This window comes from Drosophila mauritiana, chromosome 3L, assembly GCF_004382145.1.
Source record: "Drosophila mauritiana strain mau12 chromosome 3L, ASM438214v1, whole genome shotgun sequence".
Classification (NCBI taxonomy): Eukaryota; Metazoa; Arthropoda; class Insecta; order Diptera; family Drosophilidae; genus Drosophila; species Drosophila mauritiana.
The window spans coordinates 17,102,122-17,129,805 of record NC_046669.1 but is presented as its reverse complement, the minus strand read 5'-3'; the positions used below and the strand labels follow the sequence as shown (position 1 = coordinate 17,129,805).

The window sequence follows — 27,684 nt, the reverse complement described above, 5'->3', positions numbered from 1 at the left end:
GAGAGCGTGCGCGGAAAAACTTAAATTTCTCGTTTCGTGGCAAGAAATTAGCAAATGATTTTCCATTTTTTCTCTTTTTTCTGCCTTTTTTTCTGTCTTTTAACCCAAATACGGCGGTGGCGATTTTTTCGCATTAGAATTATGTAAGCCAATGCCCCATATATGAAGTAGGCCTATGCGATACTTACACAAGTATCTTTCTCCGGTTCAGATTTTGTAATCGCTCTTGCTCTCCGCATAATTGGCCAATGGAGGTTCTGCTCACTCGCAACTTATCTCCTTATCGGTAGACAAGGAGAGACGCCGAGTCCCCGATTCCTAGTCGCAGGGATTATGTCACTAGTCGGGCAACGTAACTCAATTACAAAATCGGATTAGCAAATGCAGAAAATCGAATTGAGGAAATATCTCCCGTTCGCAGTGCAGCTGATGTGGTGTGGCCATATGGTCACTTGATAGCCACAGCCGAGTCCAATAGGTCGGGTCAAGGCCCAAGACTTGTTGCTGGGAAATTCGCGACAACGAGTCGTATACGTAATGCGGCTACCTAGAACTTGCTGCGCTAGCCGAAACTTCCGTTTTTGGGGCTGCCGTCGCGGATTCTTGGTAAACCAGCTGCAAAATGCAACGAAAGCCCACACCACAAGCATTCAGCATTTAAATATATTTTGCTTTTACAATGGGGAAACTTATACTTAAATTTAAAAGTCTATTGATATATGGTAGATGCCACTCATTTTAAATAAACTACAATTTGAGATTTAATCATAACAGCGCCCTTTCTTTTATTAAATTATATTTGTAAACTTATTGATTAACTAGCTAATCAATTCAACACAAATCAATTATCTTGACAATAGCTAAGCAGAATTATAGTATTCACTGCCAATTAGCACTTGTAACTCCATAAAAGTTGGCGCGTGACCAAAAAATGTTTATTTTTCACGGATAGAAAGTGTTAATACAAACAGAAGCTACGAGAATTGAGTCAGTATTCAACTGTTGAACGCGTAAAAAATTTGATATGAAATAAATAATATAGTCAAGCAGACATAATATTAAATACAAATATTAAACGAAATTTATAAAACACAAATATTGGTCAAAATCTTTTATACAAAATTATGCAAATTTAAAGAATGTCCAATGCGACAAAATATTGTATGTTATATAAAATGTATGTATGTATGTATGTAATATAAAATGAATAATCGTTTGCTCAGAATACGACATATCATTAACATATCTTTTAAAACATAACCCAGTGCATAAAATAAAACGCATTACAAAATCTCATTTAGGCAATCGCAACAAATTAGAAAGGCATATAAAACCATCTTCTCGGGGGGCAAATGCGTCAATCTATATGCATATTATACCACACCATAAAACAAGTAAAAGTACTTAATGACAAATTAAAACGAAAGATTCAGCCGAAATAAAAACAAATCATCGGAAAGTATATAAAATTACATTATATTTCCTTTTGTGCGATACGAGAAATTTTCGAGTATAGAGAAATAGCGGTCATAAAAAATGCAAAAAACAAACGGGCACAGCGAAAACAGAAAAAAACAGAAAATCACACAGATCGCAACCGAGTCGCGTATCATTTCTTAATGCGGAAATATTGAAGAAGAATTTCTGTTGTCTATATAAATACGAATAATGTGCGTTTGTGTGTGGACTCGTATTAACTGCATATGTAGCCCTAATAAACACACATTTTCGTACGACAATGAGAAATTGCCTGATATGCATATGTCTCGCTGCCTGCGCCTGTGTGCGTAAACAATGAGAATCCCGTGTCCGTGTGAGCTGTGTGTCTTTGCTGGTGTGCGTTATCCGCGAGACCTTGAACTTGAGACTGAATTTCCAAAAAGCGCACACACACACACACACGCGCGCCGAAGAAGCGAGAGAACAACAACTGGCTTTTATTCTGGCCACCAATACACAGGCAGCCGTGAAAGCAGCGAAGTTGGCAGCGGCATAAAAGCAAAAATAAGGCGGCAGAACAGGAATTTAGAGAGCAGCAGAGAGCCGCCGAGAAAGAGAAAAAGATAGAGGGAGGGAGAGAAAAAAGGGGAATGGGAACGGGAACGGGAATATGGGACTGGGAATAATGGGGATCGTGCAAAAGCGAAGCAGACGGAACCCGAAAAAATATATATGTACGTACACATAAAAAATTGGGGAAGAGACATTCACACCAACAACAAATACTACAATTGCCAAACAAACACATAAATTATAATATTTAAATATAGAACTTTTGCGTTGTTGTGTCGCCCGTTCCTGTTGATTTTGCTTTCGGCTCTTTGTGCATTTTACTTTCGTCTGTCGCTGCTGCATTCGAATTAACTTGAATTTTGCTTTCTTCCACACCCATAATTCTGTTTGCCTTTTTCGCTTTTGCACTGCCATAAATTGTATTATTATTATTATTGAAAATAAATAAAGAAATAAATATATCCCAGTTGGGGAACATTTTGATTCCGGTTTGGCGCATTATTGCGCCGCACAAGTGAAATTATCGATACAAAGCAATTTCTAGTGGCTGTCGTTTTTGGCTTCAGCTATTCGGGGAATTCGCCTGGCATCCGTCACTGGTATTTTTTAATGTTTTTTTTTTGTTAAATAGAATTTGAATATGTTTTTTGCGGGTTAACAATTGGGGCAAGGCTAGTTTTATGATTGATTATTAAAGGAAGGGCGCACATATAATGTAAACAACATAAAAATGCATAATTTCCAAACTGATTCCGGTATCTAGAAATCTTCAAAAAAACAAAAAGTTAAAGCTAGATATTTGTCGAAAATTGTTAAAAAGTGAACTTTCAGTTGGCCATAACAAGCCTTCAGCTCGTTTCCCCCGTAATTCGATCCGCCAAAACCAAAGCAGTAATTTCAGCCAACAACTCCGAAGTATACAGTTTCATTTGCCTACTTTCCACTGATTAATGTCAGATGAAAATACTGGATAGGTGATAAAGGCTGAGCTCAATAGGTAAATCCCCCTTCAGCTGGGCCCACACAGAAATCACTTTCCGTTTCTTACCAAACCGCCCACAACTCACAAGCTCACAAATGTCGGTTGTTGGGCACATCAAAAATAGGCCAATAACCAAAATGCCATAAACAATTACAAATTGTTGTTGCTGCTGGTGTGCAATTGTTATTGCTGTTGTGGGTCGGACAGACAGGCGGGCAGCTTCTACGGCTTTCGGAAATGCTACGAAAAATTGTAAACAAAACTCAAGCACCACGGATGACGCCTTATCCACCGCACAGCCGAAAACGAAGCCAGGCAAACTGAATATAAAAACAAAAAGCATATCGGCTCTATAAGGCGAACTAATCATTTAGAGGTAACAAGCAGGCAGCGATGGCTCGTACCTACATTGACCTACTATTGCGGCAAATGCTGCGCTATCCGCCGGAATTGTGATGTAACTGTCCCAAAATGCCGCGCACATATCAACGAGCCAGTTCGGTTCAAGTCCAAATTCGAATTCAACAAAAGAAAAATAGCAAAACCCACCAGCTCACATGCACATGACTTTACCGTTAATTTCTTTGACATGTCTCTGTGTGTGTGTGTGTGTTGTTTTTTATTATTATTTTTTTTATGTTGTTTGCCAATTTTGCTTTGTTTTCTCGTAATATATTTAATTTTTTTCTCTTGTATTTCTGTGTGTTTTGTCGGTTGGTTAGTTTCTGCTGGTTTTATTAGACCGCATTTTTAGAGGTCAGCGCACATTTGGCGCAGCATTGCAATGTTTTGTAGACTCTATTACCACTGGCTATTTGTCTTTCTTTCTGCCGTGTTTGTGTTTGTTTATGCACCATTAACGCTGAACCTCTGGCGGTCTGATTGTCGGCTTCTATGGCGTTGTTTTCTTTTCCATGGTGGCGCCACAGATGCGGTACAGTGAAAGCTCGGCGGAATAAACGCGGGGAGAACCGATGAACTTCTTCCAGGAAATCTAAATTCTTCGCCTTCCTTCCGTTGTTCACCTAGGCGTATACTTAATTTGAACACTCGTATATTACTCATACGCCTAGTATGCCGCACAGGAAGTAATCGCACACGTTTCATTTGCGCAATAAACTATTTCAACGGTAATAAATACAATAATCTACATTTGAATTCTCAGGAATTTTCTAGAGTCAATACATATGTTGCAGTATACGAGCAAAATACAAGCTGTTGACACGCGGAATATGTGCTAAAAGCACGGCTTAAATACGACTTACTGCTTTGAAGTTGCCTAACAATTAATTCATTTCACAATTATAAATTAAACTTTTACCTTGATTTAAAAAAAATCAAAAGTAAACTATATGAACATGAATGTTTTAATTTTGCTGTAAATTGATTTAGACATAGTCGTTTACCATTTAGAACCTTAACTTGTCGACGGCCACCTGCAACAAATTACGCATACGCCGCGTTGGCCGCAGTAAAAAACAACACGTGAGCACTTCCCCACGGAAAAACTAAAAGAAAAACGCAGACAAGGGAAAAAAAATCGAGGCAAGTGACGGGCATTTCCGACATTTTCACTTCGACAAGCGATTAAAGCACCAAGTAAATAGAGTGAAATTCTCGCAACGAAAACTTGGCGAAAATATTTATAATTTCCGCTAAAAAAGCTGCTGCTGTTGCAGGCCAATTGTCGTTGGTCGAGGGGGGAGTGGGGGTGGGTGGTTAACCAATGCAACCGCACAGCTGTTTTGTTGCGGCGCGATTTCCGTCACGACTTTGGTTTTTTTATTTTTGTGCTGCGGCTTTTGAATTTTTTACATATCAAGAAAATATATGGGTATATACATTTATATATATATATATATATTTACATGCTTCTCATTCACCCACGACGAGTGGAGCGGCAATCAAAACGAGACAACTGCGTCGCACAGTGGGCCAAATGGCCTATAGGGCAGAGTAAAATAATTACCGCTTTTTACAAGAAATAACTGAAAATATATTTATATATTTTTTAGATTGAATTGCTTTTGAAAACAAAGGGTATTCAAGTACTTGGGCATGCCACTTTCTCCCATACAGGGATACCACTCTTTTTCGTAGTGGAAATGATATATCTGCAAATATATGGAAAATGTTTAGCTTTACACCGCTTTACAAGCAGTATCGGCCAGTGTGCGAAGTCGGCCGGGCCGCCGTGTATTTAAAAAGCTGTAAAAAGCACTCGCACACAGCGGCAACATGCAATAATGCAGCCAGCAAAGCATAAATTGTAAACTCGTCGCCGTTGCCGACAAGCCTTGACCTGATTTCTCTTCCTCTCTGCTGCCACTCGTCTGGGCTTGTGTGTGTGTGTGTGTGTGAGTGCTTGGCGTGGCTGTGTGTGTGCGCGTATCTGTGAGAGTGAGTGTGCTTGCAAGCTTCATTGCTCCGCTGGCTTTGACGTTTTCCTGCACATTGCAGTTGCCGCGGCTTTGATTCGTGTGAATGTGTGTGTGTGTGTGCGTACCGCTTGACATTCAATGCAATTTTTTTGCCTCTGCTTATTTTCATGCCGCTGCTGCCAGTGCTGCCGCTGCATGAAATAAGTGAAAATGCACTTTTACTTTTCAGCTGCAACAACAGCGGCCAAAGGAAAGTGAGAAGCTAATTTTTTTTTTTTTGCTTTTCCTCTGGCGTTGTTTTTAACGGTTGCGAGTTCATGGCTCACCAAATTGGGGCATTTCAATTGTTTCATTTCGCTTATTTTCGTTGTATTCGTTATATTCGTTTTCCTTTTTGCATATTTCGCTCAACATGACATTTCTATGAAATTATGATGCGAATTTTTGTATTATTAGCTCGTTGGATAGGCATTTTTGACAGCTGTGAAGAGGACAGGGGCGTACCCAAGTGGTTGGTGGGCGGATTAAAGGGGGTCGGTGGGGGTTGAGGGGGTTGAGGCGGCTGAGGGCCCTGCAAAGCATTCCGTGATGAGGCCAAGTATTCGTTTAATTGGAACAGCAACGGCGGCTGGGGATTCGAAAGTAGGCATTATTCTGGTGATTGAAGCAATCGCAAATTTAAACTGATGTTGCTGAAGGATGCTTAATTATTTAGCTATTACCTTTGCGGATATTTTTTATATATACGCATAATTATGGCCATTAATGCAATGTCAACTTTTAATTTTAGGTTAATTTGCCAAGAAATGCATAATTAATTAAATTTTTTTTAATCAATTTATGAAACTAGTGTTTTTAGTTATGTCTTATATTGAATTTTTACTGTTTTTCTGTAAAAGATATGTATTATCTTGGCAATTGTAGATGTATTTTCAACCACCTCCTCCCTTGCTCGTCCATTTCAGACACCGAAATTCCTATTGTCAAACAATCGACGAGTCCGGCTCCGCAGCAGCAACTGCAGCAGCAGCACCACCTGCAGCAACAGCAACAGCAGCAGCCGCACAACGGATCCACCTTCGCCGGCGCCACCGCTCTGCTCCACATAAAGACGGAACAGAATGCGCTGCTCACTCCGCTCCAGCTGCAGCAGCAGCAACAACAGCAGCAGGGTCTACACGGTGCGGCAGGCAACGGAGGCAGCAGCAACGGCAACAATGCCCACCAGCAGCAACAGCCGCTGGCTATCCCGCAACGCCCGCTGCTCCACAATCTGCTCAGCGGCGGTGCCATCCACAATCCGCACCACAGAAACTACACGACGGCCACAACAGGTGATTATACACAAGGCAAATTAATGTAACTTCCTAAAAGCAACTTGATCTTAAAGGATATTTACAACAAATTGTTAAAATTTATTCGAGAAAAAAGTGTACATTTTGAGAACTTTTTAAAATTTTAAGCTTCAATGTAATATTTACATATGTACAAAGTTGTAACCTTTTATATGCACCAATACTTGAACTAACTTTGCTACTTTAAATTAATCTGGAAAGTCTTTCTTAAAGTTACGCTACATTTTAAATGTCATTTAAAAGATAATTTAACGTCCGTATAGCTTTGAATGCATTTGTTATAACAATGCCAGTTTCAAGTTGAAAGAGATCTTGTTTTTTCGAGTGCAGTCAGTAGTGAGGCGAGCGTGTCCAGCAGCAAGGTGAACCACTGCACACGCCCTCGACTCGATTCGAGCCATATCGATTGCTAATTGCCCCTTTTCTTGGCTCGTCCTCGCTCCGCGCGGCTCTATCCCGTTCGCAGGTTCATTTCCGCCCAGTCCCGCGGACAGCGGCGTCTCCGACGTGGACAGCTCCAGTTCCGGCGGCCAGCCCTGCGCCGATGAGCTGAAGGCGCGGCTCGGGATGCCACCAGCCACCTCGGCGTCGGCAGCGGCCGCGGCAGCAGCGGCGGCGGCGGCAGCGGCACACCTGCACACGGGCACCTTTCTGCATCCGAATTTATACCAGAACAATGCGGCGAATTCGCTGCGGAACATATGGAATCGCAGTGTTGGGGGTGAGTATCGAGTATGCCTGAGAAAAACGCAACCAATTCCAACTGTGTGCTTAAGTTTAGTGCTTGAACTTCAAGGGCTAACATCGTAATCTTAAAGACAAGAGGTTAAAGGAACTTTTAGACGTCAACTTATAGTGAGAATTTTGATTGCAATTCCATTTAAATGTGCATTTGTAGACTTAAGTTTTGCACATTGCTGCCTACTAACCTTAGTGCATTTACCATTTAGACAGATAATAAGAATTTTACCCTTAATTGGCAATGAGCTAAATTTAAAGTAAATCGCACACTTATTTCGGGGATTCGATCTAAGCTCAGAACGGTTTTATCTCAACCAATTAATCATATGACCTAATGGGGAACTTTGCATATTGCAATCAATTTGAAGTTGGTATAATCTGTTGCATACATAATGCACTCCTAATCCAGCGTACTCTTTCCTACGAAAATGTCAGGCAAGCAAGGCGCACGCACACATACCTATGTACGTACAGCACAATCAATTGCAATGCGATTGTGTTGCACTCGCTGCTTTTATGCTCTCTGCCAACTGAGTGCGTGTGTGTGTGTGTGAGTCCGCGTTGCCGTATAAAATCTGTGGTCATCGACACATTGCCTTTGCGCAAATTGTGAAGGTCACAACGACAACGACAGCAACAGCAGCAGCAGCAGCGCCAATGTGGCAATAATGCTGCTCGCGAGAGTGCTCCACTCTCTTTTCCTCTTCCTCCCGGAGAGGCGGATAAAGAGAGAGAGAGAGAGAGTGGAAGAGTGCCAAACACCAACGCAAATGCAACAGCAACACGAACGAGACACATGAGCAACACACGAACAACACAGCGTGCGTTGCTCTCTGTGCGAAGTGTCTGTGAGAGAGTTGGCGAGAGAGTGGCGCTGCTTACTTTTGTTTTTATTCAGATTCAGCCCAGTCTTTCCCCACTCTCTTCCTGTCCCATGCCCCTGTGCCCCCCAGCCACACCCCCCGTCTAAAATGGTCCACCGAATCCAAAGACGAATGCGAATCCAAATCCACCGACTGCAAACTGGCTGAGCCGCGAAATTGGGCAACGCCAACGCCGGATGTAAAAAAAAAATAAACTTACTAAATAGCATACAAAATTATACCTGTGCCACCACACAGAAACAGAAACAGTGTGAAATAGTCGCGAGCGATCTGCGATCTGGGTACAATGGGACAGAACGTGTTGCCACCAGGCAAATTCATCAGGGTATATTATTTTAATTTAAGTTTCGAATGTTAAGGGGACTGCAATAACATTGATTACCCATGTTGAGATTGCCTGTTCTTAGATGTTGCAGATTTGTGTACTTACCTTCTGACATTAATCTGTAACCTAAAAGTTTAAATTTTAATTATGGCTCTTTGTTTATAGTATTTTTTTTTAATATTTATTAAGTAAAATACTAATCGAAAATAACTCTTAACTGAGTCTAAAATTAAATAAAATAATTTCGTTAAAAAAAAAGTCTAAAAGTATGCTACAATATATATACACATGTTCATTGAAAATCACAATAGTAACATGTTTGTAACTTTTTAAGTAAGCAACACGAATATAAAAAATTTATATGCAAAGCACACAGTTAGAATGATGGTTACGAAAATAGTTTCAGGAAAACTTTTAATTTGATGCACGGTGAATAGGGTTGATTTTAACTATGAACTTTAATGGAGAGCAAGGAGGTGATGATGTGGGCTATGATGACATATTGACATTATAATGTGTTATGGCACGTCAATGACTTTGATTTTTATATATAATTATATAATATAATATAATTATATATAATATAATTATATATAAGAATTAAAGTCATTGACTCCAAAGTTTTTAGCAGAAATTGGTGGTTTAAGTTAGGGAAGTTCACCTGTATATCCGTTGGTTAAGCAAGCCGCTGTGTTCGCTAGTACTCATTTATATATTTGACTTTGTTCTTGCAGTGCCCGACAACTACTACGGAAGCAGTGGCGCCGGCAGTGGGGGCACCCAGCCCGGTGGTCCGGGAAACCCCCAAACGCCTGGCTATCTGACAACGTCCTACTTCAACGCACCGACAGCGGCAACGGCAGCGGCGTCCCAGCGAGGAACCACAATCAATGGCTATCATTCCCTGCACCAGCAGCAGCAGCAGCAACAGCAGTCGCAGCAATCGCAGCAGCAACAGCAACTGGCCCACCAGCAACTGTCGCACCAGCAGCAGCAGGCGTTGCACCAGCAACTGTCGCACCAACAGCAGCAGCAGCAACAGCAGCAACACCCGCACTCCCAGCTGAACGGTCCGCATCCGCACTCACATCCGCACTCCCATCCGCATTCGCACCCGCACGCGGGCCAGCACACGCATTCCACAATCGCTGCAGCGGCGGCAGCAGCAGCAGCATCAGTCGTCAGCAGCAGCAGCAGCGCCGTTGCAGCGGCAGCCATGCTGAGCGCCAGTGCAGCGGCAGCGGCAACGGCGGCAGCTGCGGCGGGCGGATCCCAGAGCGTTATCCAACCGGCGACGTCCAGCGTCAGCTACGATCTCTCCTACATGCTGGAGCTGGGCGGATTCCAGCAGCGCAAGGCGAAGAAGCCGCGCAAGCCGAAGCTGGAGATGGGCGTAAAGCGGCGCAGCCGGGAGGGATCCACCACCTACCTGTGGGAGTTCCTCCTCAAGCTGCTCCAGGATCGCGAGTACTGTCCGCGCTTCATCAAGTGGACGAACCGGGAGAAGGGCGTCTTCAAGCTGGTCGACTCGAAGGCGGTGTCCCGCCTGTGGGGCATGCACAAGAACAAGCCGGACATGAACTACGAGACGATGGGCAGGGCGCTGAGGTACTACTACCAGCGCGGCATACTGGCCAAGGTGGATGGCCAGCGGCTGGTCTACCAGTTCGTGGATGTGCCCAAGGACATCGTCGAGATTGACTGCAACGGTGTGTGAAGTGATGAGGACGAGGAGGACGACGAGGCCTGTAAATATAGTTCGATCCCAGATCGCAGGCGGATCGAGCTGGAATGCGGCAATAGGTTCTGGGTGGGGTATAAATCAACCGGCTAGCGGCAATAGTGGCTGAAGGCCACGCGAGATGGGGATTTCTTTGTACATGCGTTGAGTTTCTTGGTTAGCCAGCGATAAGCGTAGGTTACACATAGCTGATAGTCCCAATACGCGTACATATACTTATATATATATGTATACATATATATTCACACCCTGTGTCCTGTACCCTATACATACACCCAGCTAAATCGGCGGTAATTAATGATCTATTCATGGGCGTTAGTGTTGTACTTGTAACTGTAGATTTAACTGTAAACTGTAACTGTAATGAATATTGTTATTATTGGTTATTATTATTATTATTATTACTATTACTATTATTAATATTATAATTATTATTGCTACTGCTATGGCGGAAGGAAGAGGACGAAGGACGACCGAATTGATTCATATTGATATTCGATAGATGTGTGTAATATGTAAATGAGTACGAACCCCTATAGCTGCAAGAATTTCTCTATCTCTATTGATCTAATGCTAAATCTAAATGTATATGAGTATGTATATGCCTAGCCTAATGCCCTTTCAACTGTCCCCTAGCCCAACCCGCTGCCCAAGGACAAGCTCAGTGCAGAGGATATGGGTCTATGTATGAACATATATGCAGATCTGAACGATCTACGCGGGTGTCTGTGCTTGGGCTAATTGTTTTTGTTGCTTATTTTATAAACGAAGAGAGATGGAAATTTATTATTTCATAGTTTTAGCTATTTGTACGACTACGTTTAGGATATTTATTTAAGTGTTTCTCCAGCTAATCCCCCGAAACTTCCCCCAAACAACAAAAACACACACATCCTAACTGGAGCTAAGAACCCAGCAAACTGGTGGTCTAAACTTTCTTGTAATTATTATTTGATAAGTTTTGTATATTTACAACATCAACAGCAGAAAAGCTCACAGGATAAACCCGAAGAACGCACTCCTTGAGCCCTCGTTTAAGCAGTCTTAGAACACCAAACCAAACTCAATTCTCTCGATCTGAAGTTTATTTATAAAGCATAAAGCTTAACTACCGTATTCTTGTTAACGTCACACTGCCACAAATCGAAACAAGCCTTACATAATGGAACAGATCTGGACATTTAATCGAACCGAACCGAGATACTGACCCATAGTTTCAACAATACTGCAACCGCAATCCTCAATGCAATATACCGACAACTTCAACAACAACAATTTCCAAACACTGCCCAAAACGTGCAATCTCTTGAAAGGATACCTTGAATAGGAAAGAGAATAAAACCAACTCCTAGTTCTTTAATCTAATTCTTTAATAGTTGCGTTCTCTAAGTACCTTTATCTATTATTATTATTATTATGTGTACGTGAAGATGAAATCTACAATATATCATTTTGTTTATGATGATTGGTGATTGATGATGCAAATAAACAAAGTGAGTCTTGAGTTCAACTCTGTTCATTGTAAACAATTTTTTATGATTATTTTTTATTTTTTAAATAAAATTATTATTTCAATTTGTGCATGCGTTTTATTTACACATTCGCAAACCAAACACACAGTATAAACAAACCAAAACAAAAACCAAATGAAATATAGAACGTAAGCAAAGATATGATACAAATATATGGAACCCGCTACAAATTTGGAATCTAGATATACCTCCCATGAAAAGTACATAATGTTGCATAAGTTACAATATATTCAAAGTCTATATAGGATAGTCGAGCGGATTGCCGATATTTGAAGTCGAGATCACATATTTTAGATAAAGTCCAGTCGGTGTATTTTGTAGTTCTAAGACACAGTATGTATGGCATTTGACACCATTTCACGAGGTCTCAGTTTATGAGGTTTCCCCCAGATTATGGATTTATATGTATGTCTATTTATTGGCGTAGATCACCGCATCTACCATTATTACCTAGCGTAAATCAGTTATTAGTTGTTAGGGAATGAATATTAAAATGTTATAAGACCTTAGCTATAAACACACCCGCAACAAGAGCAGCATCGAACCAGATATGCAAAAATCACGAGTCGAGTACAACGAAATCGGTAAACAAGAATCTGAGCCACAACCCGGATAATGCAGCTTTAAATCGAGATAGTACATTTAAATTTGAATCTCCTATTTCCCAGAGAGCTCTCCTTTCACTTCGATAGCCTAAAACAGTCGGAGACTCCAATCCCAAAGCATTTATGCATGCTAAGCACGATAATTGTACATATACAACTTCTGGACCTCATGACTCCACTCGATTATAAACGTATTTTATATATATACACCAATTATTTGTTAGATTGGATAACCCCGAATGCTGGATAAGACCAACTAAATTATATGCAACAGAATATCGATGCCGTTGGGCAAGATTTCTATGCTAGGCTAAGACAAGATATCTTTCTATTGGTAACTCAAAAACGAAACGAACTATATAGCTTTTAAATCGAAGCGTGCGATTATTCAAAGGTATTCTATGGCGCCTGAGAATAGTAGAGATACGGATTGGCCTAGATTTAGACGAATATGTTGAATGCATTAACATTAGATACGATTAGTTTTCGACTTACTAACCTAAGTTAAGTTTTTAGCCTGTTTATTTCACTTTTGGTTCAATCTTTGTACATTTGACAGACACATTTTAAACTGTCTGCGATGAGAAATCAGCTAAAGCCAGCCACAATATATATAATATATATGTATACTTTAATGCTTATGTAGTAAGGAAACGAACGTTGGATCGAAGTCATGGTATGTAGGTGAATTTTATGGTTAGAGGAAAGCGCAAGCGAACGGATTAGATTAATTTTTATAAGAATGCATTAAGAAAAACGAAGCAAGTAACAGTCACAAGCTAGCATAATTATTTACTGTTACGACGACATAAGAGTTTTAAGGTTTTTAGCTAAATTTTGTATATTTTAATCTACAAACTATAAATATATATTATCTGTTTTATAAATAACAATAAAAACTCATATGTGTTTTTATGTCAGATTTTAAATCACTCCCAAAATGTAGCCATTTTAAGCTGTACAGGAATTCGGAATGCCTTTTTTACTCCTAGTATTAATTCTTATGATTCCGTCGGTTATTGCCCACAGAAAGTAGTCAGTCTAGCGGTGTTATATCACAAGATCTGGGAGGCCAATTACAGGTCCAAAACGTTAGATTAATCGGTCACCAAACGTGTCTCGATTGTGGCACGAGCTGTGTGACATGTTGCGCCCTCTCGTTGGAACCACAGGCCCTGGCCATCATGGCTGTTCAATTCAGGAATGAAAATGTTGGTAATCCTCATTTACTGTAACTTACTGGTGATCTTCGGCTTTGAAGAAGTACGGGCCAATGATTCCACCAGCCCATAAGAATTAATTAACTTTAACCGAAATGCTGGGATAAATATAAGAGTAGAGTAGTATAAATGAATAGACTATTCAGGGTGCTATTCAGAGGCTATATCACTTGGAATAATTCCATTTCGGACTGGGTATATACACGTATCATAAAAAATTTGGATATTAAAAAAAACGTTAATGCGATTAAATGAAGATGCTCAAAGTACATAATATGTACATATATAACTGTTGAAAAATATTGTGTAGAAATTCAATTGCCCTAATATACGTTATTTTTTAATTGAATAAGAAGGGAACAAATGTTGACATTATTTTCTACATGTATATTTCCACATGTATATTTCTACATGTATATTTCTACATGTAAGTTAGAGAATATTTAATCCTTATAAATATTATTAAAAAAAGTCCAAAACTTTTGTAAGCATCTGCATATTTCTAGGGTAAGCCATACATTTTCGATGCATTACTTTATTACAGGTTAAGCAATTTTAATACTTAAAAATGTACTTACATTTATTTTAATGTCTACCTTACGATTATTAATCTATAATCAATGTTGCCATATTTTCGAAATAATATCGATAAGACCAAATAAACATCGGTTTGGAAAGTCGTTTCGATCTGGCAGCCCTGCCGACGGCCATACTTGAAAATACATTTTTTTCTGCAAAGTTTGTCATTGTCACTGTGTGAATGGAATCTGTGATGTGTTGTGGAATTAAAAACGTGGAGTAAACGACCCGTAATGGTTAAAGTGCCCAACGCATCGGCGATTGCAGTGCGAATAACTATGAATTGATACGAAAGTTGCATAACACGTCGCCTGGTGTCGCGGTTAGTGTGTTTTTCGTCTCGTTTCGTTTCCGCCGCAGTCGCAGTTTCCAGAAAACCTCACCACACCATACCACCACCACCACCACGCACACACACACACAAACAAACACGCAGAGACGCGGCGGCGGAAAAAGTGTGCGGACCGCGGATATAGCCCCTCGTTCCGAACCCAAATTGGAGTCTCCCAAAAACAGCGAAATCTCGAGTGTGGCTTAGCCAATGTGCCGTGCGATCCCCGCTGCCCCCTCCGTACCGCTGCCACCCCCGCCTCAGCAGCAACGCTCACGGATACGGACACCAATACCAGCGCACTCAAGCACGGCCGACAAAGAAAGAGCGCTCTCTCTTCCTCTTTGTACAGTTAGTTCCTACAGCTGAATCAGCCAAAAGGGAATTACTAGGCCCATTCCGAGGCGCAGTTTGCATGTGAAACGGAGGTGCCGGCAGAACCACACGGAATCCAAAACCGCAGATCCCCATCCCCGCTGCACGGATAACGGAAACATACAACCATGAGTCTCCTAGCCACGCCAATGCCCCAGGCGGCCACCGCCTCATCTTCTTCATCCGCATCCGCGGCCGCCTCGGCCAGCGGGATTCCGACCACCGCCAACAACAACCTGCCTTTCGAGAAGGACAAGATCTGGTACTTCAGCAACGATCAGCTGGCCAATTCGCCAAGCAGACGATGCGGCATCAAGGGCGACGATGAGCTGCAGTACCGCCAGATGACCGCCTATCTGATACAGGAAATGGGTCAGCGTCTGCAGGTCTCCCAGCTGTGCATCAACACGGCCATTGTGTACATGCATCGGTTCTACGCCTTCCACTCCTTCACCCACTTTCATCGCAACTCCATGGCGTCGGCAAGCCTCTTCTTGGCCGCCAAGGTAGAGGAGCAACCGCGGAAGCTGGAGCATGTTATTCGGGCCGCCAACAAGTGCCTGCCGCCGACCACCGAGCAGAATTACGCCGAACTCGCCCAGGAGCTTGTGTTCAACGAGAACGTGCTCCTGCAGACGCTGGGCTTCGATGTGGCCATCGATCATCCGCACACGCATGTGGTGCGCACCTGCCAGCTGGTCAAAGGTATGCACCCCGATCCGACCCAAGCCATGTCCCCTTCACATGTCAGATGGTACTGATTACTGTGGTATATTTTAGCATGCAAGGATCTGGCGCAGACATCGTACTTCTTGGCCTCGAACAGGTATGGCTAGCAATGCGCTACTCTATGGTGTAATCCCTCCCAGAGATCGCCTCCCAACGCAAATACGGCTGTGGTATAAGCAATGTGTGTGTGTGTGTGCGGGTGTGGTGTTGGCCCAATCCTCCCCAGAAATGTTGTAGAGAGTTCGATCACTGGCTTGTTTTGGCTAAAATCTTTGGGCAGTTATTTTACCTGCTCAATTCCTCGCTTATAGCTAAGAAAACCAGGTATCTGGGTCGAAACAAAAAAAAAGGTGACGACCCGAAGTCACAAATCGAAAAAGAACACGCGTTCCCTAATCGCAGCAGGACGTCTGTAGAAATATCGCATCTTAGCAAAAAGGCAGTATTTTCCGTGTCCCTCGCGGTAATTATCCTCTATTGCCTGCAATAACATTGTAATTTGTGTCGGGAAATCCACCAAATGTCAAGAATAAGACTAATTCCTAGAAAAAGATATTTGAAGAATTCTAATGATAACCATTGTAATCCTTTGGCACACTAAAACATTTGGACAAAAGATAAATTCAGTTTGGCATACCTGCGAAAACATAGTCAAAATTCTGATTAAATACGGAATGGGAGGAGAGCTCATTGGGAAAATTTGCGAATTTCGGAATATCGGCATATGTTTTAGAATAATTCTTTTGAATGTAAGATCCCCAAAATATAAAAGAGACATGCTGTGAAAATGCTAAGAACTAAACACATAATCCGTATTATAAGTGATGAAATCCCCCTGCACACACTCACCCAACTACATTTATATGTGATACTTTAACAAAAGACTTTCCACTAAATTGACTTAACCATCCTGGCACAGCCTGCATCTGACCTCGATGTGCCTGCAATACCGCCCCACGGTCGTAGCCTGTTTCTGCATTTACCTAGCCTGCAAGTGGTCCCGATGGGAGATCCCCCAGTCGACCGAGGGCAAGCATTGGTTCTACTACGTGGACAAGACGGTCTCGCTGGATTTGCTAAAGCAGCTGACTGATGAGTTCATCGCTATCTATGAGAAGAGCCCCGCCCGTCTAAAGTCTAAGCTTAACTCGATCAAGGCGATCGCCCAGGGAGCCAGCAATCGGACAGCTAACAGCAAGGACAAACCCAAGGAGGACTGGAAGATCACCGAGATGATGAAGGGCTACCACTCAAACATCACGACGCCACCAGAGCTGTTAAACGGCAACGACAGCCGGGATCGGGACCGGGATCGTGAAAGGGAGAGAGAGCGGGAACGGGATCCGTCGTCGCTACTGCCGCCACCGGCTATGGTGCCGCAGCAAAGACGACAGGATGGTGGCCATCAGCGCTCGTCCTCAGTGAGCGGAGTGCCAGGCAGCAGCTCTTCGTCGTCTTCCTCCAGTCACAAGATGCCAAATTACCCTGGTGGCATGCCGCCCGACGCTCATCCGGGTAAGTATTTTAACAACTTCAAAAAGAAACACTTTTTCAACATCCTCGTATTGAAGATCACAAGTCAAAGCAGCCAGGCTATAGCAATCGAATGCCCTCAAGTCACCAGCGTAGTAGTAGCAGTGGACTCGGTTCCTCGGGAAGTGGCAACCAGCGCAGCAGCTCATCCTCGTCGTCTTCAAGCCAGCAGCCTGGCCGACCGTCTATGCCCGTGGACTATCACAAATCCTCGCGAGGCATGCCCCCGGTAGGCGTGGGCATGCCACCTCACGGCAGCCACAAGATGACTTCGGGCTCCAAGCCTCAGCAGCCGCAGCAGCAGCCACCGGTCCCACATCCATCCGCCTCTAATTCCTCTGCATCGGGCATGTCCTCCAAGGATAAATCCCAGAGCAACAAAATGTATCCGAACGCACCGCCGCCATACAGTAATAGTGCCCCTCCAAACCCGCTGATGTCGCGTGGTGGATATCCAGGCGCTAGCAATGGATCCCAGCCCCCGCCTCCGGCCGGATACGGCGGGCATCGCAGCAAATCCGGCTCCACCGTCCATGGCATGCCGCCTTTCGAGCAGCAATTGCCCTATTCCCAGAGCCAGAGCTACGGCCACATGCAGCAGCCAGTGCCTCAGCCTCAGCAGCAACAGATGCCTCCGGAGGCATCCCAGCACTCGTTGCAGTCCAAGAACTCGCTCTTCAGTCCAGAGTGGCCAGACATTAAAAAAGAACCCATGTCGCAGTCGCAACCACAGCCTTTCAACGGTTTGCTACCCCCTCCTGCGCCACCAGGCCACGATTACAAACTAAATAGCCATCCGCGTGACAAAGAAAGTCCCAAGAAAGAGCGACTAACGCCCACCAAAAAGGATAAGCACCGTCCTGTCATGCCCCCCATGGGCAGTGGGAACAGTTCCTCCGGCTCGGGATCATCAAAGCCGATGCTACCGCCTCACAAGAAACAGATACCCCATGGCGGGGACCTGTTGACCAATCCTGGAGATAGTGGAAGCCTAAAACGGCCCAATGAGATCTCGGGAAGTCAGTACGGACTAAATAAGCTGGATGAAATAGATAACAGTAATATGCCGCGAGAGAAGCTTCGCAAGCTGGACACTACAACTGGACTACCAACTTATCCTAGCTATGAGGAGAAACACACGCCTCTGAATATGTCCAACGGGATCGAGACAACGCCGGATCTGGTGCGCAGCTTGCTGAAGGAGAGTCTGTGTCCATCAAACGCTTCGCTCTTGAAACCGGATGCCTTGACTATGCCTGGCCTAAAACCACCGGCCGAACTGCTTGAGCCCATGCCCGCGCCAGCGACAATCAAGAAAGAACAGGGAATAACTCCGATGACCAGTTTGGCTAGTGGGCCCGCACCCATGGATTTGGAAGTACCCACGAAGCTGGCCGGAGAGATTAAGGAAGAAAGCAGCAGCAAGTCCGAAAAGAAAAAGAAGAAGGATAAACACAAGCACAAGGAGAAGGACAAGTCCAAGGACAAGACGGAAAAAGAGGAGCGTAAGAAGCACAAGAAGGACAAGCAGAAGGATCGTAGCAGCAGCGGTGGCAGCAAGGACAGTTCTCTTGCCAATGAGCCTCTAAAGATGGTTATCAAGAATCCCAACGGCAGCCTGCAGGCCGGTGCGTCAGCTCCCATTAAGCTTAAGATCAGCAAAAATAAGGTTGAACCCAATAACTACTCTGCAGCGGCGGGTCTGCCGGGCGCAATCGGATATGGCTTGCCTCCAACTACGGCTACGACCACGTCCGCCTCGATCGGAGCAGCTGCTCCTGTTCTGCCTCCTTATGGTGCCGGCGGTGGTGGCTACAGCTCATCGGGTGGCAGCAGTTCCGGTGGCAGCAGCAAGAAAAAGCACAGCGATCGTGACCGCGACAAGGAGAGCAAAAAGAATAAGAGCCAAGACTACGCGAAGTACAATGGCGCTGGTGGCGGCATCTTTAATCCCCTTGGCGGTGCTGGCGCCGCACCTAATATGTCTGGTGGAATGGGCGCCCCCATGTCTACTGCTGTACCACCATCCATGCTGTTGGCGCCCACTGGTGCAGTACCACCCTCTGCCGCTGGGCTGGCACCGCCTCCCATGCCCGTCTACAACAAGAAGTAGTGGTAGCGGTCAGAGGGTTATCATTAAGTCGTACGTTTTGATATATGTATAGAACCTCAGTAAGTCCGATTGTAGTATAGTTGTTAGGATTGTTAGTGAGAAGCATTATTGATTTTAGTTAAGCACATAGCGAGAACTCCGAATTGGGAGTGAAGCCGGATGCGCAGAAGAAGAAGAGTGAAAGTGGAGGTCGCGATGGGGCTGAACGTAAAAGCAGAACTCGAACCGCGAAAACTTTTGTACAGCATTAATTAATTTATAACTATAATAAATAGCATACATATAAGCCCACATACATAAAAGTACGGAATAGTTTTAAGCGAATTGTTGGAAAACGGAATCAGAGACGCAAGCAGAAAATACACAGAGAGCAGCAATGGCCGTCTAGCGTTTAAGTTAGCAAATCAAATACCCTTTACACACACTCTAAGCTGTATATAGCCACTCACAAACACACAATCAAGAGATATATAGTACAGACTTCCGCTTAGCAAATATACTAAATACGGCCCCAACTAAATGCAAGCCAGAGAGAAAGAAGGAGTAAGAACTTCAGAATAATCCATACAGAGGAGCATATAGTTGTGGCAGAGGATAGGAGAGTAAATGGAAAGCCAGCGCTTTGATTCAAAATTGAAGACGCCAAACCACATAATGAATTATTTAATTAATACATAGTTGCTAATCCGAAAATGAATGAAGATGTTTATTTTTAGTTAGCAAAGTTTTCCCTTCCTTTTTGAACGATTGCCCGATTACTAACCGTGTTTCAATATACTTTTCGACACCTAGCAATATATACAGTAGTGTATTTACAATTTTCAATGAAGATAAGTAAAAAGATCGGATTGTTTCAGCGGATGATATTATGTTTCAAGATCGCCTGGAACGTTGACGTAGCTTTCATTTGTTTTTAATTTATTTTTTAAATAGCATTACGAAACAGATTACCACAAAAAAAAAACCAAAACAAAAACAAATAATAAAGTCCCAAAACAAAAACGGAAAATGCAAACAAAAAAGAAACCCAAAACGAAATTTTGGATAAAACAAAAGTTGTTGTGCAAGAAAACAAAAAGTTTTAAAATTATGTAAATGCAAGCGAAAACGTTGCAAGCAAACTAAGCTAAACGAACGAAAAACTAACAGAAGGCTAAACGAGGAAAAACAAAAGTTAGGCATATAGAAATCTAGGCAAGATCTATATATTCGAGGCGAAAATGAGAATGAAATGAAATTTTATGTAATTTTCGACTAAGGCAAAGGTTAAGCGAACGTTGCGCGTTTTTCAAAACTATTCGTACTCGTATATTCGTATTCGATTTCTCTACTACTGCATTAAGCTGCAAGCATATATAGCTCTAAACACACCACACATCCATACACACACCATCCATCCCACACAGTCGAGAAACGTATTCATTAAGTTGGGAACCCGAGAAACCCGTTTTTATAATCGATCGAAAGAATGCGCAATTTGCATCTAAGATTTGGATTTCCCTTTATATACTTATTCTTGGCCCCTTTTATCATACCCCCCACCCCCGCCCACGCCCATCCCCACCCCTCGCCCCTTCTAACTTAAGTTTTTGTACATACTTGGAAAGCAAATGGAAAACCCGCCGCTCGGGTGGCGGGCAAGTGTCGGGTTTCATTGGGATTGTTTGGTTGTGCGTTCGAATATGGACTCACTCGTCACTTGCACGCCCCCTCGAGGGCACGAATAAAAATCTTCAAAACCCCGCGAAAATTCTAAACAAAAAACTATAAAAATGCAAAAAATAAACAACAAAAAAATCAGGAAAATTAAATGATACGTGTTTTTATTGCGGAGGTTGGGGGAACTTCTGGTTCAAGTTTCTCAGCGAAACTTCAAATTATTTTTGAATTCTGAGTTAAAATTAAATTTTTTTTGAAATCTTAACTAAATTGATTCTAAATATCTTATTTGTTTCGTTAGCAAATAACTCAAAACCTGCTGGGATACTCAACTCTAACTTAAATTAATACCTTAACTATGATCCCACTTAAAAAAGTATAGGATTATCCTTTGGAAGAGAGAATTTGTAATTAAAAGCATTTTAATGGTCAAATATACTTTAATTATCTAGTTGATTTAAATCATTGCGAGTGGATCTCTTTTCGAAGAACAATTTAGTCTTAGCTTATTCTTTAGTATGGGCGATGATGTGGTTGAGGATCCAGTCCAAGTAGCTGCTGATGCGGGTGAACACGGCCGGAAATCCCACTTGACATCCCATAGAGGTTCCAAAAGAGGTGGAACCGATCAGGTAGCTGGAGTTGCCCTGCTTGTAGACCAGGGGACCGCCAGAGTCACCATGACAGGTGGACTTGCCGCTGGTGGTGCTCATGCAGATCATCTTCTCCGACACAGCTCCACTCCAGTACATCCGGCACACAGAGTAAGGCATGATGGGCATCTCTACGTATCTCAGCACTGGGGAGACCGAGTCGGAGGCATCGCTTTCACGTCCCCAGCCGGAGGCGAAGGCCCGGACGGACTCGTACGTGGGAAACTGGCCGTTCAAGCGGCGGGGCAAACTGGCGGCCCGGATGCGATCAGTGAAACCCACAAAGGCGGGCAATCGAATAAGCGAGATGTCGTTGACCACCGTGCTAGCCATATAGTTTGAGTGCACTATAATGCCCGACTTCTCCACTAAGATCCTCTCCTGACCCTCCTCGGACTCATCACCAATGTTTATGGCCCCCAAATAGACCGTTACGGTCTCCGCCCCATCCATGCAGTGTGCTGCTGTGATTATCCAGTAGTGTGAGATCAAGGTGCCGCCGCACCAAGTGCTCCAGTTTCCGAAGGAGACGTTCAGACCGGCCTGGTAGGGAAACTGACCCACCTCCGCCGGTTCCCCATTGGTAATATAGGGTTCCACATCGGTAAGGAGGGGGACAGCCGTGCAGGATCCTACCAGCAGGGCACAGACCAAAAGCTTCATCATTTTCTAGGTTCAAAATAACTGAGGCAGCGAGACTGCTTCGTGGTTATATAGGAACGGGTTAAGCCTGCAGCTTGTTATCTCATGATAAGGACCTCTTAAACTTCGAGCACCTAGACCAGTTGGATTATTATACCATGATGACACAAAAAACAATTCACTTGACTTGGGATCCACCCAATGAATCACTACAAATTAAAAACCTGCGTCACGTGAGATGGTTAATGAGATCAGTCTAAGTAGTGAACTGAATTTAAAATCACGTAATTACTTACTAATTCCCAGTTCTTAGTTGCTTTGATATCGGTACTTACAATATGCGATTGATGGGTGTTCGCTGATATCGTTATCTCCTGTAAATGCATCACCCATTCTTAAGTTAGCAAAGAATATGTAACATACTTTTAATTGCCGGTCCGTTAAAACAAGCTTTCATTTCAAGTTAAGAGTAATAACCTCTTTAAAAAGACGTTCAGGTGTTTCGACTATTCGGAACACAGTTCTTTGAATAAATGCTGCTATCGGGAACCCGTGATTAATGAAAACATATGTACTTTAAATTATTTCGGTAATCAAGTGGCGTTCAGATGAGTCCGAAATGATAATGCATAATCAGGCATTACTTCTTATAGATTAACCAATTGAGGGGCCATAAATCCTCATTCAGGTGGATGGACTGCGTCAGTGGTGCGAATAGTTTACACTGAAAAGCATGCAATTCAGTACGATTTCAGTTTTCCTGCTTATCTTGGTACAGGGAAGGTCGATCTCTTGCATGGATATGGGTCATGGGATCGGCGGGCGAATCGCTGGCGGGGAGTTGGCCCGCGCCAATCAGTTTCCCCATCAAGTGGGTCTGAGCATCGAGGAGCCCAACGACATGTTTTGCTGGTGTGGCGCTAGTTTGATCTCCGACCGATATCTGCTAACGGCTGCACATTGCGTTGAAAAGTGAGTATTCAGTGAAGCATTTAGTTAATATACTAAGCTGATACTTTATCAATTCAGGGCAGTGGCTATCACTTACTACTTGGGGGGAGTGCTGCGACTTGCCCCTCGACAGCTTATTCGATCGAGTAATCCCGAAGTGCATCTGCACCCTGACTGGAATTGCCAAAGCTTGGAAAACGACATTGCCCTTGTAAGATTGCCAGAGGATGCGCTGCTCTGTGATTCCATACGACCCATCCGGTTGCCAGGAATCTCATCGAGCCGGAACAGCTACGATTATGTTCCGGCAATCGCTTCCGGTTGGGGCCGCATGAATGACGGTAAGAACTGACTTCAATTTTTTGACTTGGAATGAATGCTAAATAACAGACCATAATTTATACCAATTTTATTTTTTCTCAACTCCACGCACAGAATCCACTGCAATATCGGATACCCTGCGCTATGTTTACCGCTTTGTGGAATCCAATGAGGACTGTGAGTACTCCTACCCTAGCATAAAACCTACTAACATCTGCATGGACACCACTGGAGGGAAATCCACCTGTACCGGAGACTCTGGAGGACCCCTGGTATACAGCGATCCTGTGCAAAACACGGACATTCTGATCGGTATCACTTCCTATGGCAAAAAATCGGGCTGCACCAAGGGATATCCATCGGTTTTCACACGCGTCACCGCCTATTTGGACTGGATAGGCGAGGTGAGCGGAGTTCTCTATCCGTAGGAGTGGAGGGGACCTCGATGGCTGGTCAAACAGTGCTGGGCACTGCAATTAAATTAAATGTTGAGCATTTTAGTTGCGACTATTGGTTTTCTTACGAAGGGGTGCACAGTGGTCTTATATCCATAAAAGGTTCAAGACCCCAATGACACACGGGAAAAACACCGTGCGCATTCTGAATGTCCTTCTTACGGGCATAACAGACTTCACAGCCATTTGCACAAGATTGGCATTGCAGACAGTGAACTCTGTCGCTTCTGCTGCATGAAAGAGGAGATCTCTTCACGAGGAACATTTATACAGTGCATTGCACTTCAGGGGGATCTTTGAGTCATGAATGGGTAGTACAATAAATCTGACTGGGTCGCAGTACACATACAAACCCACTTAATAATAATAATAAATGTTTAGCTAAAGTTTTAGTTATGTTCCCCCAAAACCCACCAATGTGAGTGTCTAAATATGTGTTTTAGACATGATAAGTAGGCAAACTATAAATATGTTCTATTTATGGGCTGCAATAAACATGTCACTGGACAGCATAAGTGGCAACTACAGATAAGTACGATTGCAGCGGCATGTTGCCGAAGTGTCAGGAGATATGACCACGCGGGAGGTGATTAGCGCGGTCATAGGCCTAAAACATAGATTTTAAATAAAAATTTAAGGAAGTTTTTGGAAGCATTATGCTGATCCATTTATCACTGGTCAAAGAAAACTTCCATGCAAACCAAAGTAAAAGCTTTTAAAATCAGCCATTGATTTACTTGAGCAATCATTTTAAATTATGTATTGTTTCACCTTTTACATATGTACATATAAATGTAATATATATTTTTTTGGAATTTTGATAATTAAAATATAAGTATATTAATGTTTATAACCTAAAAAATTATTTTGTGGTTGTTGTTATTAAATGAATGAAAAAATGTTATCCAATATTGTTTGCAACAAAATGATTTTTCAAACAAAATCACGATTTTCGACTGATTGTTCCTATAGCAGCTATATGAATAGCATACAATTTTCGCTAAGCTCCAAGTTTTCAAGTTTTCGTTGCAAAATAATTGAAAACAAAAATGTTTTCCATACTAACACTTAATTTCAAACTGATAGTTCATATGACAGCTATATGATATAGTGTTCCGATCCGGCTGATTTTTTCATATATTTTTCCTACAAAAATAAGAACATTTTGTGCTAAGTGGGAACCACTGTGGGGTGGGCGTACTTTTTGGTGTAGCATATTTTTTGGTGGAACTTAATAATCAAAGCGAATCGTTAAAAAAAGGTCAAATAATAAAAAAAAACAATATCTTAATTTTATTAAAATGTTTTTTTCTACTCGGGAATTTACAATTGCATAAGTATTGTATTTTCTTAGTTGAGTGTTAAATAATTATTCGTCACGAAGTTGGAATCAAAGCTTTTGTATATTGAAATGCGAGCGTTACGAATTTTTTCCTGGCTAGAGGATTAATTAGAGGATAATTAAGTTCTTAGTTCCTACATACAATAGACAGAGTAATTTCAAAAAGGTAGAACTCAAGTTTGGTAATATTTTTCAACGGAGCACTGGTTATTAGTATAGAGGCGTATTTTTAACAAGTATTTGCCAATATGTTCTTGTTGATGTTAACCCATAACAGACCCAATATTAAAAATATTTGCTTTCGAAGCTTGGCTTGCTTCGTCACTACGTGGATTACCGTCCACAATGATCATAAGATATCACTATCGTAACTGCTTTCCTTTTATTTTATATTGTATTAACACTAAAATATCTCACGTAGGCTTATCTTTTGTTTTTTTTGCCAATGGATTATAAAAGCTTCTGAAAAAATCCCCAATTTTTCCAATTGTTTTCCTGTTATACTATCTTCGAGCTGCAGCCAATTTTGACGATTCATGGCCCCATATCGGAGTCGTTTCAACAGCCACGAGCGATGCGAAACTCAGATCAGCTCCCATATCGCTTGAACGGCGTAATTTGATAGACAAGGAGACTATGCCACTTGAGCAGGTGCCCTAAGATCAGATAGTGATAGAATTTTGGAGACGTCACTTGATTGGCCAATCGCGGGTATAAAAGCAGAGGGATGAGTCCGAGTGGGACATACTTTCCATAGGTAGCCCCAACATGAAAGTTCTCATTGTCTTCGCTTTGGCCTTGGCCTACGCTTCCGGATCGGCCCTGCGCTCCCTGGACGGACCCGGTGGTCGCATCACCCACGGCGAGGATGCCCGCACCGACCAGTTCCCCTACCAGGTGGGACTCTCCCTGAAGATCGGCTCCTCCTCGGCCTGGTGCGGTGGCTCCCTCATCGGACACGAGTGGGTTCTGACTGCCGCTCACTGCACTGACGGGTAAGCTGCTAATGACTTTTACATATGTGTGTACATCCTTACTAATAGTTAACCCTTCCGTTCAGAGTTGACTCCGTTGAGGTTTACCTGGGCAGCACCGTTCGCTCCAGCCCCAAGGTCAAGCACCATGTTACCAAGAACGACATCATCCTGCACGCCGACTGGAACAGCCGTACCCTTAGGAACGACATCTCCTTGATCCGCATTCCTCACGTGGACTACAGCAGCGCCATTCATAACGTTGAGCTGCCCAAGCACGAGTCCCACTACGCCTCCTATGATGGTGATGAGGTTATCGCCTCCGGATGGGGCCGCACTTCCGACTCTTCCAGCGCCGTCGCCGCCCACCTCCAGTACGCCCACATGAAGGTTATTTCCAACAGCGAGTGCAAGCACACCTACTACTCCACCATCCGTGACTCCAACATCTGTGTCTCCACTCCTGCTGGCGTGTCTACCTGCAACGGCGACTCCGGTGGTCCTCTGGTCCTGGCCTCCGACAAGGTCCAAGTCGGTCTTACCTCTTTCGGATCCTCTGCTGGCTGCGAGAAGGGCTACCCCGCCGTCTTCACCCGCGTCACCAGCTATCTGGACTGGATCAAGGAGCACACCGGCATCTAAATTTAAGTTTCTGATTTTTGCATTATTAAAAAAGGTGTAACGGCGAACATATAAATCTTGCGTTGTTAGCTTATTTAAAGGTCTTATGCAATATGTGGTAAGTTGCGATTAGCTGGTAGTTGTGTTTACAAATACCACACTTTTTTTAAAGCAAATTTAAACCAAGCTTATACACTCTTTTGGAGTAATTTAAAAACAACTAGATCTGAATTACTTAACGTTAACCATTTTTATTGGTATTCATTTTCTTTGTGTGGCTCCTGGCTTCATAGCAGAAGTTCCAGTCCTTGCTTTCTACACCATAATTTGAATTTAAAATTTAATTTTGATAGACTTCCGATCGGTCAATAATCATATTATCATATAGGCCTCCTTTTGCAGAGTTACTCTTTTGCAAAAACATTTGGAATGTGTCTGTATATAATTAACATTTATACAATATACAGTGATTGTATTTTTTAAGGTTTATGTTTTTAGACTTTTTATATATATATTATGTTGTCTTTTTATTTAATAGTAAAGAGCGATTTTTACGAACTAACATTATCATTACGAATACACATACAGTTATACAGAATAGAAAATTTAATTTGTTTAAAAATATGC

The 27,684-nt window shown here is 42.8% G+C and overlaps 5 protein-coding genes across 6 annotated transcripts in view; 4 read left to right on the top strand and 1 right to left on the bottom strand.

The window, feature by feature from the left end:
- LOC117139019 (ecdysone-induced protein 74EF) overlaps positions 1-11,932 on the top strand; it is a 42,627-nt gene extending 30,695 nt beyond the window's left edge. For both annotated transcript variants that reach the window (XM_033301114.1, XM_033301113.1), the window contains 3 exons: positions 6,342-6,710; positions 7,198-7,452; positions 9,416-11,932. In XM_033301114.1, coding sequence (XP_033157005.1) covers positions 6,342-6,710; positions 7,198-7,452; positions 9,416-10,398 — 1,607 coding nt within the window. In that variant the 3' untranslated portion in view covers positions 10,399-11,932. The remainder of the gene's footprint in view (positions 1-6,341; positions 6,711-7,197; positions 7,453-9,415) is intronic.
- Positions 11,933-14,489: 2,557 nt separating this feature from the next.
- Positions 14,490-20,136, top strand: LOC117139234 (cyclin-T). Its single transcript, XM_033301440.1, has 4 exons — positions 14,490-15,769; positions 15,845-15,890; positions 16,713-17,308; positions 17,365-20,136. Exons 1-4 carry the CDS (start codon positions 15,193-15,195, stop codon positions 19,437-19,439), a joined length of 3,294 nt encoding a protein of 1,097 aa, XP_033157331.1. The 5' UTR covers positions 14,490-15,192; the 3' UTR covers positions 19,440-20,136.
- Positions 20,137-21,245: 1,109 nt separating this feature from the next.
- LOC117139233 (brachyurin) lies at positions 21,246-22,417 on the bottom strand. The gene has a single exon (XM_033301439.1). It carries the CDS (start codon positions 22,415-22,417, stop codon positions 21,605-21,607), a length of 813 nt encoding a protein of 270 aa, XP_033157330.1. The 3' UTR covers positions 21,246-21,604.
- A 703-nt stretch (positions 22,418-23,120) lies between these two features.
- LOC117141088 (brachyurin) lies at positions 23,121-24,165 on the top strand. The gene is made up of 3 exons (XM_033304404.1): positions 23,121-23,365; positions 23,423-23,685; positions 23,780-24,165. Exons 1-3 carry the CDS (start codon positions 23,127-23,129, stop codon positions 24,091-24,093), a joined length of 816 nt encoding a protein of 271 aa, XP_033160295.1. The 5' UTR covers positions 23,121-23,126; the 3' UTR covers positions 24,094-24,165.
- Positions 24,166-25,998: 1,833 nt separating this feature from the next.
- Positions 25,999-27,133, top strand: LOC117141087 (serine protease 1-like). The gene is made up of 2 exons (XM_033304403.1): positions 25,999-26,457; positions 26,523-27,133. The coding sequence occupies exons 1-2, from the start codon at positions 26,231-26,233 to the stop codon at positions 27,076-27,078; spliced, it is 783 nt and encodes a 260-aa protein (XP_033160294.1). The 5' UTR covers positions 25,999-26,230; the 3' UTR covers positions 27,079-27,133.
- Positions 27,134-27,684: the final 551 nt, after the last annotated feature.

Excerpts from the sequence above, each read along its gene's own strand:
- LOC117139234 (XM_033301440.1), top strand. The coding sequence starts at position 15,193 with ATGAGTCTCCTAGCCACGCCAATGCCCCAGGCGGCCACCGCCTCATCT. Across the intron at positions 15,770-15,844 it reads CACCTGCCAGCTGGTCAAAG|CATGCAAGGATCTGGCGCAG; the intron begins GTATGCACCCCG and ends GGTATATTTTAG. Across the intron at positions 15,891-16,712 it reads TACTTCTTGGCCTCGAACAG|CCTGCATCTGACCTCGATGT; the intron begins GTATGGCTAGCA and ends ATCCTGGCACAG.
- LOC117141087 (XM_033304403.1), top strand. The coding sequence starts at position 26,231 with ATGAAAGTTCTCATTGTCTTCGCTTTGGCCTTGGCCTACGCTTCCGGA. Across the intron at positions 26,458-26,522 it reads GCCGCTCACTGCACTGACGG|AGTTGACTCCGTTGAGGTTT; the intron begins GTAAGCTGCTAA and ends CCTTCCGTTCAG.
- LOC117141088 (XM_033304404.1), top strand. The coding sequence starts at position 23,127 with ATGCAATTCAGTACGATTTCAGTTTTCCTGCTTATCTTGGTACAGGGA. Across the intron at positions 23,366-23,422 it reads GCTGCACATTGCGTTGAAAA|GGCAGTGGCTATCACTTACT; the intron begins GTGAGTATTCAG and ends TTATCAATTCAG. Across the intron at positions 23,686-23,779 it reads TTGGGGCCGCATGAATGACG|AATCCACTGCAATATCGGAT; the intron begins GTAAGAACTGAC and ends CTCCACGCACAG.
- LOC117139233 (XM_033301439.1), bottom strand. The coding sequence starts at position 22,417 with ATGATGAAGCTTTTGGTCTGTGCCCTGCTGGTAGGATCCTGCACGGCT.